At 45.3% G+C, this 13,916-nt stretch overlaps 1 protein-coding gene across 5 annotated transcripts in view; it reads left to right on the forward strand.

Moving 5' to 3' along the window:
• The window catches only part of MAPK15 (mitogen-activated protein kinase 15), a 19,370-nt gene continuing 5,454 nt past the window's right edge, over positions 1-13,916 (forward strand). For 3 of the 5 annotated variants that reach the window (XR_007630781.1, XR_007630782.1, XR_007630783.1), the window contains exons 1-13: positions 1-85; positions 3,055-3,153; positions 3,412-3,441; positions 6,009-6,099; positions 6,255-6,385; positions 6,923-7,086; positions 8,032-8,171; positions 8,604-8,661; positions 9,442-9,579; positions 9,821-9,926; positions 10,387-10,690; positions 10,945-11,087; positions 12,548-12,775. Coding sequence is in view for 2 of the 5 variants with exons in the window: in XM_050331142.1 (XP_050187099.1) it covers positions 17-85; positions 3,055-3,153; positions 3,412-3,441; positions 6,009-6,099; positions 6,255-6,385; positions 6,923-7,086; positions 8,032-8,171; positions 8,604-8,661; positions 9,442-9,579; positions 9,821-9,926; positions 10,387-10,690; positions 10,945-11,087; positions 12,548-12,754 (1,680 nt within the window). In the remaining 3 variants the exon portion in view is untranslated. Of the gene's footprint in view, positions 86-3,054; positions 3,154-3,411; positions 3,442-6,008; positions 6,100-6,254; positions 6,386-6,922; positions 7,087-8,031; positions 8,172-8,603; positions 8,662-9,441; positions 9,580-9,820; positions 9,927-10,386; positions 10,691-10,944; positions 11,088-12,547; positions 13,905-13,916 lie in introns of those variants that run through there. The other 2 variants (XM_050331142.1, XM_050331143.1) reach the window with 2 other exon arrangements.

Consider the following 13,916-nt stretch of genomic DNA (forward strand, 5'->3'; position numbering starts at 1 on the left):
GCAGGGAGGCGCCGCCATGAGCCCGCCTGAGGTGGAGCCGCTTGTGTGCCAGAAGTACGAGATCAAGAGGCGGCTGGGCAAGGGGGTGAGTGCCCGCCTGCCCATGGGAACTGGGGGGGCCCGTGGGAGCTCGTCGGTCCCGTGTGGAGTTCAGAGCCCTGTGTGAGCTTCAGGTGGCCCGGGGAGCTGAGGGGCCCAAGGCGAGTTCAGGTGCCCGTGGGAGCTCAGGGACCCTGTCTGGAGCTCAGGACTCCGTGGGAGCTCCAGGTGACCCAGGGGAGCTCGGGAGGGAGGGGCGTGGGAGCTCGGGGGTAAATAGTAAAATGGATTCGAGTCTCAAAGTACATTCCCTCTGTGCCTGCCAAATCCTTCTGCATTTCCTGTAACCCTCTCACTTCACACATCATGCTGCATCAAGTCATGTCTTCTGCATGGAATGTATTTCTATACATGAGCCAGTGGTAATTTCTAAGATATTTCTCCTCAGACAGTCTCCAAACCCTCCTCAATTATCTGCATTTCTATTCTGGCAGCTCTTTGTCGTTGGTTAGTTGCATTGATATGAGTGTTTAAGTATTTCATGTGCAATTGCAAGGGGGCACGTGAGAGAGGGCTGGAAAAGCCTCTGAGCCCATCGAGTCCAGCTGCTCCCCCAGCACTGCCAAGACCTCCACTAACCCGTGTCTCCAAGTGCCACATCCACACAGCTGTTAAACCCCCCAGGGGTGGAGACTCCAGCCCTACCCTGGGCAGCCTGTGCCGGGGCTGGACAGCCCTTTCAATGAGGAATTTTCTTCATGTCCAACCTAAACCTCCCCGGCACAATTTGAGGCTGTTTCCTCTTGTCCTGTCACATGTTACTTGGAGAAAAAAGATAAATCCCAATTGCCAACAGGGAAGTACTGTAGCACTTATCTGAGGTACTTGTACAACTGCCTGATGCATGGCAAATGAACCTATGCTCCAGGACCACACATGTTCCTGGGAAGTCTGGCTCAATGTCATGGTACTCAAATATGTGAGTACTCACTAAAGTCACTCGCTATTACACATTGCAGCTGTTTTGCTTTGTACAAGTACTTAAACATTAACTGGGCTTTTCTGAGTGGGGCACGATCCCCTTGTGCAGAAGTAAAGCAGCTCCTAGAATGTGGAAAGTCAAGATGCAAATCTATGACCTAAAATAAGAAAATGGTATCTCTACCACAAGTGAGACTGAACAATCACCATTTGCAAGTATCACAGTCATCCAGAACAAGGAAAACTCTGGTAGAAGTTCCCATTGCCCTAATAGATAATACAGTTTTTAATTAAAAAAAAAAGGTGTGTTAGTGGTTGGACCGGATGGTCTTGGAGGGCTTTTCCAACCTCTGCAATTCTGTGATGCTGTGATACTGTTACTATAGATGTTGGTAACAAGTCTCTCTCCATCCTTCTTTTCAGCCCCCTTTAAGTTTTGAAAGGCCACAATAAGGTCTCCCTGGAGCCTTTTCTTCTCCAGGTGAACACCCCAGCTATCCTAGCCTAGCTCCAGAGCAGAGGGGCTTCAGCCCTCAGGGAACCTCCATGGCCTCCTCTGGACCCGCTCAAGCTGGTCCATGTCTTTCTTGTACTGAGGAGCTCCAAGCTGGATGCAGTGCTCCAGGTGGGATCTCACCAAACTTGAGTACAGGGGAAGAATTACCTCTCTCGACCTGCTGGCCACACTGTTGCTGGCACAGGCCAGGTGCCACTGTCCTCTTGCCCATCTGGGTACACCTGAGCTCCTATTCAGCCACTGTCACCAGCACCCCTAGGTTCTTTTCCAGCTTTCCAGCTGCTCTGTCCCAAGCCTTCAGTATTTCTTGGGCTTGTTGTGACCCAAGGGCAGGACCCAGCACTTGACCTTGTGGATCCTCACACCATTGGCTTTGGTCCATCGATTCCCTCCCATTGATCCAGCCTTCCCAGAGCCCCCTGCAGAGGTTCTTGCCCTCTGGCAGATCCACATTCCCACCCAGCCTGGTGTCCTCTGTGAACTGACTGAAGTGCCCTCAATCCCATCGTCCAGTGAGCCGATAAGACATTAAACAGGGCTGGCCCCAGTATTGAGCCTGGGGAACCCCACTGGTGCCCAGCCGCATTTCCACCACTCCCGGGGACCAGCCATCAGCCGGGTCTTACCAAGCAAACAGTGCACCTGTCCAGGCCAGGAGCAGCCAGGTTCTCCTGGAGAATGTTGTGGGAAACACTGTCAGACCTTTACTAGAGTCCAGGCAGATACATTCACAGCCTTTCCCTCAGCCACTGACGGGGTGACCCTGTCGCAGAGGGAGATCAGGTTGGTCAGGCAGTACCTGCCTGTCACAACCCCAGGCTGGCTGGACCTGATCCCCTGGTTGTCCTTCTTTTGATGCAGCCAAGGACACGATTGACTCTCTGGGCTGCTACTGCATGTTGTCAGCTCATGTCCGGTTTTTCATCCAGCAGCACCCCCAAGTCTTCCTCCCTCTATGGAATCATGGAACTACAGAATGGTTTGTGTGGGAAGTAACTTTAAAGATCATTTCATTTCACCCCCTTGCCATAGGCAAGAACACCTTTCACCAGACCATTTTTCTCAGAGCCCCATCCAACCTGGCCTTGGACACTTCTAGGGATGGGGCAGCTACAGTTTCTCCAGGAAATCCATTCCAATCTCTCACTACGCTCACAGGCAAAGATTTCTTCCCAATGTCCCATGTATATCCACACTTTTCTAGTAGGAATCCCTTCCCCCTTGTCCTGTCCCTCCATCCCTTGTCCAAAGTCCCCTCCAGCTCTCCTGGAGCCCCTTTAGGCGCTGAGAAGGGCTCTAAGGTCTCCCAGGAGCATTCTCTTCTCCAGGCTGAACACCCCACAGCTCTCCCAGCCTGGCTCCAGAGCAGAGGGGCTCCTTGGCCTGATCTCTCTCTCTCTCTTCCAGGTAGCTGGTGATCTCTTCCAGTCCTTTGTTGAGTACATTCTGGCTCCTCTGCAGGCCTGAGCTGGGACAGGGTGTCAGCACACTCCTCACATGTCTCTGTTTCTCCCCAGGCCTATGGCATCGTCTGGAAAGCAATTGACCGCAGGACAGGAGAAATAGTTGCTGTTAAAAAGATTTTTGATGCTTTCAGGAACAGGACAGATGCTCAGGTGAAAAATCATTGTCCTGATGTGTTGTGAGATGGGGTGGGATTCCATAGGTGTTTTCAAGAGTTTCGTCTCTGAAAGATAATAATTATGTGTGTAATAATACAGTCTGCAGCTCTGTTGGGATAAAATGGAACAATAAATGTCAAGCTTTGTGTATCATGGCATCTACAAAAGAGGATTGGATGTAACCCTCTCATTGAAGTGCATCCCCTGCCATTCTCTTGAGGTGATAATAAACTACTTTTTCTTTATTTCCAGAGAACATTTCGAGAGATTATGTTCCTGCAGGTAATGACCATGTTCCTCCTCCACTGTGATTTTTTATTATCTCTGACGTCCACGTATTTTCTTCCTATTGTTTCCCAAAATGCAGGGATCAATGATTAGTGTTGACAACTCTTTCATTTCTTTACTGCGCCATCTTGGCAAAGAGCCTTTCAGGGCAAATGCACCTGAATGAAACACTCTTCATTTGCGCTTCTTTTTAGTCTCTCTTTAGTCTTTCCCCATTTCTAGCAATGTGTCTCCTGCATCATCAACAGGTAGACTTGCTCTTTCTGTCATTTCTTGCTTCTTTATGGACACAAACTCTTTCTCTTACATTTTAACTGCCATGATCAGAGGGGGCCTGAGATGGGGGGGGGATTTACATGCAAAAATTGCTTTTCCCCATCATGTGGGAAGCAATTTGATCACTTAAAATAATCAAAGCAAAACAAAAAGGGAACATCTGCAAGGAGTAACTTAAAGCTGTGCTTGTTGTGATATAATTGACCTTATCAGTGGCATTATAATTATTTGTCCATTCCTCCTCACACTCACCATGTAGAAACATCAATATTTTGAAATAGTGTTGTTATAACTTGTGATTTTCTAAGGACACAAGTGAGACAGGGCTCATGGAATAGGTATTTCCTAAGACTGCCAAAAGTCTTAGTAAAGAGATGAGGGTTTTTTACTTTTTAGTCATTCTTGAAGCCTGAAATAGAAGCTGCAAACTTAAAAACTAAAAATATAAACAATTCCTTAGAAGTGAATTACATGTAAGTTAGATCATCTCTGAAAGTGCAGCACTTCTGGAGCGGATGGGTGGAGGAGGAGCAGGGAAAAGAAGGATATTTCTCCTGAAGGAGAATCGATATTGAACTGAAGGAAAGGAGGAGTCATTTGACAGCAGGGGGCTGGGGAGGGAAATTAATGTGCTATTCAGCCTGTACTTCCATGACTTTTGGTGCTCAATAAACTTAAGCATTTTAGTTTCCCCTCCTATTTTATACATCTTTCTTGAGGTTCAAGACTGAGGGATCAGAAAAGAAAAGATTTAAGAAATACTCTGCTATTTGTAACTGGATGTTTGTCTTAATTTGTTTGTCCATGAATAATAATTACGTTGTTTAATCTCTATCACAAGGGAATTTGATGAACTGGATTATTGTTTTATATTATTTATCTCAATTACTGTAATTGAGACGTTGCTGTAGAATCTGGGATTTGGATGATTCTCTGGTACTCTGCTGTGTACTAGCCATTGCTTGCAGGTTTTGTGTTTGCTGTTCAGCGTAGTTGTAGATCTACCGGTGTATTTTAGGCCAATTTTAGAATGTCATTTTTGGTAAGTACTTTAGTGACAGCACTGTAAGCAAAGATTAGCAGGACTGGCCTGATGAGGGTTTTTTTTTTCAAGGTAACATGTTTTTTTAGTACAGATTGAAATTTTTTCATGACTTTCCCTTAGCAGTTCCAGGGCAAGGCAGTGTGAGACAGTGGTGTTTTTGTTCTTAAATAGAACTCAAGTAACACTGTCAAAATTGATCTGCATCTCTAGAACAATATCCCCTTTTGTGTAAATACCTGCTTTAGATCATTTGGATGGGCATTGTGACTCTTGTCCTCAGAATGAAAACGAGATATGTGATGGTCTGGCTGTGTGTCACTGCTTTGTGAGTGTGTTTTCACAGGTTGCTGCACGTGAATGTGTTGATTTGTGGACTTTTTAGATGTCACACGTTATAACCAAGTTTTGTTTTGGCCTCAGAGTGTAGGAAGATGATCCTGTTGTAAGCTGCGGATAGCTTATTATTAGGATTTTTGATACTGTTTATAACTGAATTTGTGATGGAAATAGGTAAAGAGTCCATAGTATCGGTTCAAATAAATTATTTATGTATTTTAGATACAAGCGCAGGTTTTATGGTGCAGCAATTCATAATTTTGTTCTCACAGTAGTTCATGAAAACATTGGTGTGTTATGAAGTGTTTGCAGTGTCTCTGGTTGCACAGACGTGTTTGCTGTGGTAAATAAAAGCTGTTAAAGCTGGGGATGAATTGAATGATCCCATCAGGATCTGCAGATTGGCAATCTGCAAATGCAAGCATGAACTCCACCTCCAGTGTGAGACACCTGTGTTCAGGTATCTAAGCTGTCTGATCTCTCAATATAACCTGTGAATCTCCAAGCAGCCCTCAGGTGGACACGTGATGGCTGTTTGGGTTTTTAACTATGAATGTTGATGGACACTATGATCTATTATTTTCACACCACAATAATTCTTTGATTCAGTAGGAAATGAGAGGTGCATAAAGGGGACCGGATTTTATTTTAACTGGTATAGAGGGAGTTTTAGAATCAATGTTTCAGTCAACAGAAATTATTTTTCAGATTAACTGTCTGGTTTTCTACTATGGAACAAGCTTAAATTCTTTTTTAAAGTTTATTTCAGAAGAAGCCTAATCAAGGAAACAGCATGTTAATGTTTGTTCAAGACTGTAATACAAACTGAAATAGGTTATTGTCCCTTTTTGTGATTCACAAGCAAAATATGTGATTTTGACAGCTGGGTCTCTTCCCTGCACAGGAATTTGGAGAACATCCAAATATCATCAAGCTGCTCGATGTTATCCAAGCTGAGAATGACAAGGACATCTACCTCATCTTCGAGTCCATGGGTAAGGCTCAGCATTGGAGCTGGTCTCAATCCAACCTCTCTTAGAAGTTATCCTTATTCCCACTTTGATAGTGGTGTGCTGGTGATTTACATGAGCATTCGTGATACTACTGATATTTACTGATGTAAATATGTTACTGCTGTAATATATTACAGAGACAGATTTACATGCTGTTATTAAGAAGGGGAATTTGCTGAAAGATATCCACAAGTGTTACATTCTCTATCAGCTCCTGAAGGCAACTAAATTCATCCACTCAGGGAATGTCATTCACAGGGATCAGAAGGTACATTTCAGTCATTGTCTGTATCCTTCACTCCAGTTTTCTGTCAAACGCTAAATAAAATCACAGACTGATTTGGGATGGAAGGGACCTTTCAAAGTGCATCCAGTCCCACTCCCCTGCCATGGGCAGGGACACCTTCCACTAGCCCAGGTTGCTCCAAGCCCCATCCAACCTGGCCTTGGACCTTCAGGAATGGGGCAGCCACAGCTTCTCTGGGCAACCTCTGCCAGGGCCTCACCATGCTCACATGGAGGAATATCTTCTCAATATCCCATCTAACCCTGCCCTGTCCCTCCAGGCTCATGTCCAAAGTCCCTCTCCAGCTCTCCTGGAGCCCCTGTAGGCACTGGAAGGAGCTCTAAGGTCTACTGAGAGCCTCTTCTTCTCCAGGCTGAACACCCCCCAGCTCTCCCAGCCTGGCTTCATAGGAAAAGTATGAAAAAGTATGCAAGTAGGAGACTAATAAAAGAACCTTGATAATAATCTTCTGCTACTGAGAGAGTCAAAAGCCAGTTAATTCTCCTGTGTTCAATCCAGCCTTCCAATATCCTGCTGGATGCAGAGTGCTGTGTGAAGCTGTGTGACTTTGGGCTGGCACGTTCCCTGTGCCAGCAGGGCAAGGACCAGGCCAGCCCTGCGCTGACCGAGTACGTGGCCACACGCTGGTACCGGGCCCCCGAGATCTTACTGGCCTCTCGCAGGTGAGCGAAGCAATGGGAGTCCGTAACTTCTTCATCACTGGAAAACTGATTGTCTAAAAGTCTTAAATCATTTAGTTTTGGATGTCACTGGATGCAATGTTGTGTCAGTCTGTTTTCTCAATATACATTTAAACTTCAGTTCTTCAACATAAAAAACTCTCATTAATATGTACGTATCCTTCCTGTGTTCTTAGAGAGTTCATGTACGTACATGAGCAGCTTATCTGTTTGTCACCCTTTCTCCACTAGACTTGTTCTTTCACCCTTTAAACCCACATCTTTACAAACTTTGCTTGAGACCCTAAGTTCTCTTTTCCAATTTAAAGGAGTGTTTTTTAAAAGATCTTCAGGAAATACCCTGTAATCAACCATTAAACCAGCTGCCTCTTAGTCAGGTTTAGTCCTTTTTTTGACTTAAAGATGAAAAATCAGAAAAGTAAATAAATAGAGACTGAGGTAGTATCCCAGATTTAAATGTGGGTGTCTTGCAAACTGTCCTATACTGATTGTCTGGTATTTACTTGCTTAAAAATATAATTTTTAAGTAATTGTAACTACTTTATACCTACATTATGCCTTGAAAACTCAGTTGTTTCCAAAGATAAACATGTATTTTCATTCTTGGTCATATGAAAAGTATATTTTACCTTTTTCTGGCTTTACCTTTTATATATTGCCTTGTTCTAGCATTTCTCTGTTATATATTTCCTTTTATGGTTTCCTAGACTAGCCTTTGAGCAGGCTAAATCTCCTTTCTGTTTCATGCTTGTCAGTCTCATGATTCCCAAATGTCATTCAATTTATAGTTCAAATGTGAGCATTCATGTTTGAGAAGTCACCAAGCACGTTTTCTAGCAAAATAGATCAATGTAGATGATGTGAATAGCAGGTACAGGAAAACAGTTGCTTGATGTAATCCCAACTCTATTCTAATCCTGTTTGTAGTTACACTAAAGGTGTAGACATGTGGAGCATTGGCTGTATTCTGGGAGAGATGCTGCTTGGGAAGCCTCTTTTTCCTGGAACATCAACAATGAATCAAATAGAGCAGATCCTAAGGGTCATCCCTGCTCCGTCCCCAGAAGGTAGGACTCTGCTGTGGGGAAAGGGATTTAGAGGAGGGATTAAAGGGGGGAAGAAAGTAGCGCAGATGGATAAGAGGAGAAGGTATCTCTTGTGGGTCATTCTGGCACCTTTCCAAGGAAATTAGAGACTTAATTGTGAATGTTAGTGTTAGAGGAAAAGAAATTCAGATATCTTGGTGCTTCTGCCTCTGTGGGTGTGAGAGTGCAGGTTTATGAAGCCTATGATTAATAAATATGAATTCAGAAATCACGTTAGAAAATTTGTAAGTAAATATTCCATTCCCCTTCCACAGATCTCCCATTATGTTTTATGAGAGTAATTTTCTGTACTAACATCAAATAATATTTGCTTTCCTTCATAAACTGTGTAGCTCTGGTAATGCTCATCTTGGCATTAACAAGATGATTATCGTTATCTTTTTATTATCGCAGATATTTTGGCTCTGCAGTCAGAGTACAAGGCCTCAGTTATTAACCACATGAGTTCCCGGTAAGCCTGGGGTGTTTATGTGTCTCAGATCACCTACTGTATGACCATGGAATCATGGAATCCTAGAATGGTTTGGGTGGGAAGTGACCTTCAAGATCATCCAGTGCAACCTCTTGCCGTGGGCAGGGACACCTTCCACTATCCCAGGTTGCTCTAAGCCCTGTGCAACCTGGCCTTGAACACTTCCAGGGGTGGCGCAGCCACAGTTTCTCCAGGAAATCCATTCCAGTCACTCATGATCCTCACAGGCAAGGATTTCTTCCCAATATCCCATCTAAATCCCCACTTTTCCAGTGGGAAGCTCATCCCCCTTGTCCTGTCACTCTTGGCCCTTGTCTGAAGTTGCTCTCTTGGAGCTCCTTTAGGCAGTGGAAGGGACTTCAAAGTCTCTTCTTAAATAGAAATTATTTAAAATATAGGTAAGATTTGGGTTTTAGAACTGATATTTCAAATGCATAAGATACTTTCTTGTTGATTATGTTTACAGTTATATTTAGGGTTTCAAAATACAAAACTAGATTGTCAAACTTCATCTTTTCATTGCAAATTACACAGAAATGTGTTTCTGTGGTCTCAGGTCTGAATTTGTGGGATCATGGGGCTAGCAAGAGATGAGCTTCAAGGTCCCTTCCCACCCAAACAATTCTAGGATTCAGTGATTATCTTTGTGAGTGAACTCTGGGGTCAGGTGTCACCTTGGCATGATCCCCATAACTGTCATTCCTACCTTCACTGGGAACTGGATGCTGCGAACTCATATTATTGTTTTCTGTCTTCTAGGCAGCGAGTAACATTTGAGGAGATTTTCCCACCCTCTACTCCACTGCCTGCCTTGGATCTGCTGAAGAAACTTCTGGTATTTAACCCTGACAAACGGCTCACAGCAGAGGAGGCTCTGCAGCATCCTTATGTGAACAGGTGAGAGTGACACCAGTGTGCAGCTTCCCCTGATGTCTTCAGAGACATTACAAACCTGTTCCTGGCACAAGTTTTCTCCAAATGCATTATAGAAAAAAAAACCAAAGCTAATTCTTCATTTTCTCCTATGCTATTTACATGAGATGTTTAACATACATGTTTAACAATACTGTTTAAATTGTATTACTCTGTGGTGCTGCTTTCAGTCAGTGAATTACATGATGTGTTCTCATCTCCTTAGATTCCACTGTCCTTCCAGGGAGCCCTCTTTGGATTATAATGTGGTCCTTCCTTTGGGTGATGATGTCCAACTGTCTGTGGCAGATTATCGAAATAAATTATATGAGGTACTTTCATCTTGTTTTCCCAAATACTAATCCTCCAGGTAACCTGCCATTCTTGCACACACTTAACAAATTCTGTTGTCTTGTCTTTGTGTTCCCCTGGGTTGTCCATACCTGCTGACACAGTTACACCTTGGTGTTTGGTCAGTCAGTTCCATACTGTCAGAATCTTTGAGAGACCTTTAAATCAAAATTCCCGCTGGGAAAGGAAAAGTCTCTGAAGCATGATGTCTGAGAAAAACTGGGTTAGAGGGAAATATACTATGCTGGATCCAACAGCCATGGAATCATAGAATCACAGAATGGTTTGGCTTGGAAGAAAGCCTAAAGAGTTCCAAAATTATACTTGTTACTTATCCTGTGAAATAAATTCCAGATATTTACAAGTATTCCTCTTTGTTTTGATGTTTTGTTCCTCTGTTGTATTGCTGCATTAAGTCTAGCCAGCTTTTCTGTTCTGCAGTTGATCCTTGAAAAAAAATCAAGGAGCCTTCTAAAGGAGCAAGGGAGGAGAGAAAACATTCAGCTGAGCCAGTCTGAATCTAGCCCACTTCTCCCAAATTTCAGCTCAGTGACTGTACCCACCAGAAAAGACCAGCAAGAACCAACAATTCCTCTCCCAAACCCTTCACATGTGCATGCTGGAGCCACAGCTGGAGTCCAGCCAACAGGATCCAGCCAGAGCAAGGATTTGGCCAGAACTGTGTGTCAGAGATCACAGATCAGTGTGGTGATGTACAACCCCATCACACACACCACTGTGCACAGTAGGTACCACCCTCCCACACCAGGGTGTGACACACCATGGGGCATTGTTTTGGGGAAGAAAGAAGAGAGACTGAATGCTGTAAGAGGAATGAGGGGAATTTGCACGGTAAAAAGAGGGGGTGGAAGTGTGGGAGGAAAATGACATAAGAACAAAACACTGTTGAATGAGTGGTGTGTGACTGTCCCTGCCTCAGTGCAGGGGTTCTGTGTCCTCACCATTTTCTTACTTCCTCTCATGTTTTTCCTTCTGCAGGAAATGCAAATCCTTCTGCTGGGATCAGGAACTTTTCTGCACCACCTCAACAGCCCAGAATCTCCAACACTGGGAAAGGGGGGAGACAAATCTCATGGACAAACACTGGGCTCCCTCCTAGAAATGTGCAGAACCTTTACAATGTGAGTAGCTTAACGTCTAATCCTTACTTGCGGTAACTTGGGTCACAACAACTCCCTGCAGTGCTCCAGGCTTGGGATAGAGTGGCTGGAAAGCTGGAAAAGTTCCTGGAGTTGCTGGTGACAGGGGCTGAACATGAGCCTGGGTGTGCCCAGGGGGGTAAGAGGCCAGTGGCTCCTCACTTGTAGCAGCCACAGTGTGGCCACAGGCCCAGGGCAGAGCCCGTCCCCTGTCCTGGGGGCAGTTTTGGCCCTCTCACGACAAGAAAGACATTGAGGAGCGTGTCCAGGGAAGAGAACAGAGCTGGGGAAGGGGCTGGAGCACCAGGAGTGGCTGAGGGAGTGGGGCGGGCTCAGCCTGGAGAGAAGAAGGCTCAGGGGGACCTTCTCACTCTCTCCAACCCCCTGACAGGAGGAGGGAACCAGATGAGGGTCAGGCTCTGCTCCCAGGGAACCAGGGACAGGACAAGAGGAAATGGCCTCAAGTTGTGCTAGGGGAGGTTCAGGTTGGATATTGGGAAAATTTCTTCATGGAAAGGGCTGTCCAGGCCTGGCACAGGTTGCCCAAGGCAGTGGTGGAGTTCTCATCTCTGGAGGGGTTTAACAGTCATGTGGGTGTGGCACCTGGGGACCTGGATTAGTTGTGGCTTTGGCAGTGCTGGGGGAGCATCTGGACTTGTTGGGCTCAGAGGGCTTTTCCAATCCAAACGATTCCGTGACTTGATGATTCCATGATTCTAATGGATTGCTGTTGCTGAGCAAGGTGTCAGTCCTCTCCTCTCTGCTCCTCCCTCTTCCCTGTTCTTGGCCATACTTCCTTGTAAAAGACTTTAAAAGAACCCTGGCTAGGTTCTTTAATTGCTTCTTGCTCCTGCTTTTTCTGTTCCTGAGCTGGCTGTCTGTTGCCTGGTGACTCATGGCACCTGCACAAGCGATCAGAGGAAGAGTATGGAAGAGTATGGAAGTATGGAAGGAGGCACCACAGATTGATAGTATGACAGAATCACAGACTGGTTTGGGTTGGCAGGGACCTTTAAACTCATCTCATTCCACCCCTCTGCCATGGGCAGGGACAACTTTCATTAGCCCACATTGCCAGAAACTCCAAGCATGTCCAGGAGCCCACTTGCAACTCACATTTCAGCCCCTCTGCTTTGGAATCCTATCCAAAATGGATAGGTTTTGAGAGTGAGAGGAGCCAATCCCCAGATGGGATTGTGGAGCTTGATGTGCGTGCATGTGTACACATAACCAATGACTTTGAAAGAATCTTCAGGGAATTTTGACCAACTTTCTGTGACAGGAAAAGCAGAATAGGGAGATGATCAGCCAACGTGTGCCCTGAGCTTTGTGTTTGTTCCCTGAGAGGGTCATGCTGACCAAAGCCAAACCTGTATCTTATTTGCATTCCAGAAAGATGATTCCATGTTATTAACTTATCTTGGCTCTTCTTTCTCACATAGAATCCCAGAAACTCTCAGTGTCACAGCAAAGATGTTCGTCCCCTTCTGAAGCCCAGTAAAAAGATGTTCCAGATCACTGCAAATGTGGGAGCTGCAGGTGATCCAAGAGCATCGATGGGCAGCTACTCCCAGGCCTATGGAACCATCAGTAAATCTGCGCTGCAGAGTCTTCCGATAACAAAGACCTCCCAAAACCCTGAGCAGTGAATGTGGAGATGTTCCAGCCAGGTGAAGTACAGCTCATCCCTCAGCCCCTGACTGAGCAGGGACAACAAGGGAGAGCGAAATATGAGGAAATGCTTTATTCACTGTATGGGACAATATCCTCCTTTCCTCTGGACAAGCCCACAGGAAAGGGAATCCAACCCATCTGCCTTCCAGTCTCACTAGACAAGGGCACAGCATGTTTGCTCCCACTCTTGTGAGAACAGTGAACACTGTCAGTTCATACTCCTTGTTTGAATTGTTGCAAAAAAATACAGAAAACTGCAATATTGTAATACTTGAGTGGTTTTAGACATATTCAGGGCCCAGGGGAACCTCCTGAATTTTAGCAAGGCCAAGTGCAAGGCCAGGAAAATGCTCTGAGGGCTGGAGCCCCTCTACTCTGGAGCCAAGCTGGGAGAGCTGGGGGTGTTCAGCCTGGAGAAGAGAAGGCTCCAGGGAGACCTGAGAGCCCCTTCCAGGGCCTAAAGGGACTCCAGGAGAGCTGGAGAGGGACTGGGGACAAGGGCCTGGATTGACGGGAAAAAGGGCAATGGCTTCCCACTGCTAGAGGGCAGGGTTAGATGGGATATTGGGAAGGAATTCTTCCCTGTGAGTGTGGTGAGGTCCTGGCACAGGTTGCCCAGGGAAGCTGTGGCTGCTCCATCCCTGGAAGTCTTTCAGGCCAGGTTGGATGGAGCTTGGAGCAACCTGGTCTAGTGGAAGGTGTCCCTGCCCATGGCAGGGGAGTGGGACTGAATGCACTTTAAAATGTCCCTTCCAAGCCATTCCAGGATTCTTCAGCAGTCTACCTAAATGTGGATTGCTTTTGAGCAGAGCAGTTAACCGTGTTCTGAAGACCGTGGAGATCAGACTCTTTACAGATCTTACAGACCTTCATTCTGATTTCCACTCCTTTCTGTATCTCTTCTGGGATAAATAAATAAAACCATTGTGGCTTATTTTCGATAAAATCAAGTAGGAAAGCATTTGAAATACAGGTGGGCTCTGCTACAGTATCTATCAGCTTCCCTACCATGTAATATTGTAAATATTGCAATAATAAATAGTTTATATTGCACTGCAAAAAATCTTTGTCTTTCAGTCAGCATTCACTGTGTTGAGAGGGAAAGTACCTGTTGGTAAGGCTGTCTTTAATGAATAA

The sequence above is a fragment of the Myiozetetes cayanensis genome, unplaced genomic scaffold (assembly GCF_022539395.1).
Source record: "Myiozetetes cayanensis isolate MyiCay16 unplaced genomic scaffold, myiCay2020 scf48, whole genome shotgun sequence".
Taxonomy (NCBI): Eukaryota; Metazoa; Chordata; class Aves; order Passeriformes; family Tyrannidae; genus Myiozetetes; species Myiozetetes cayanensis.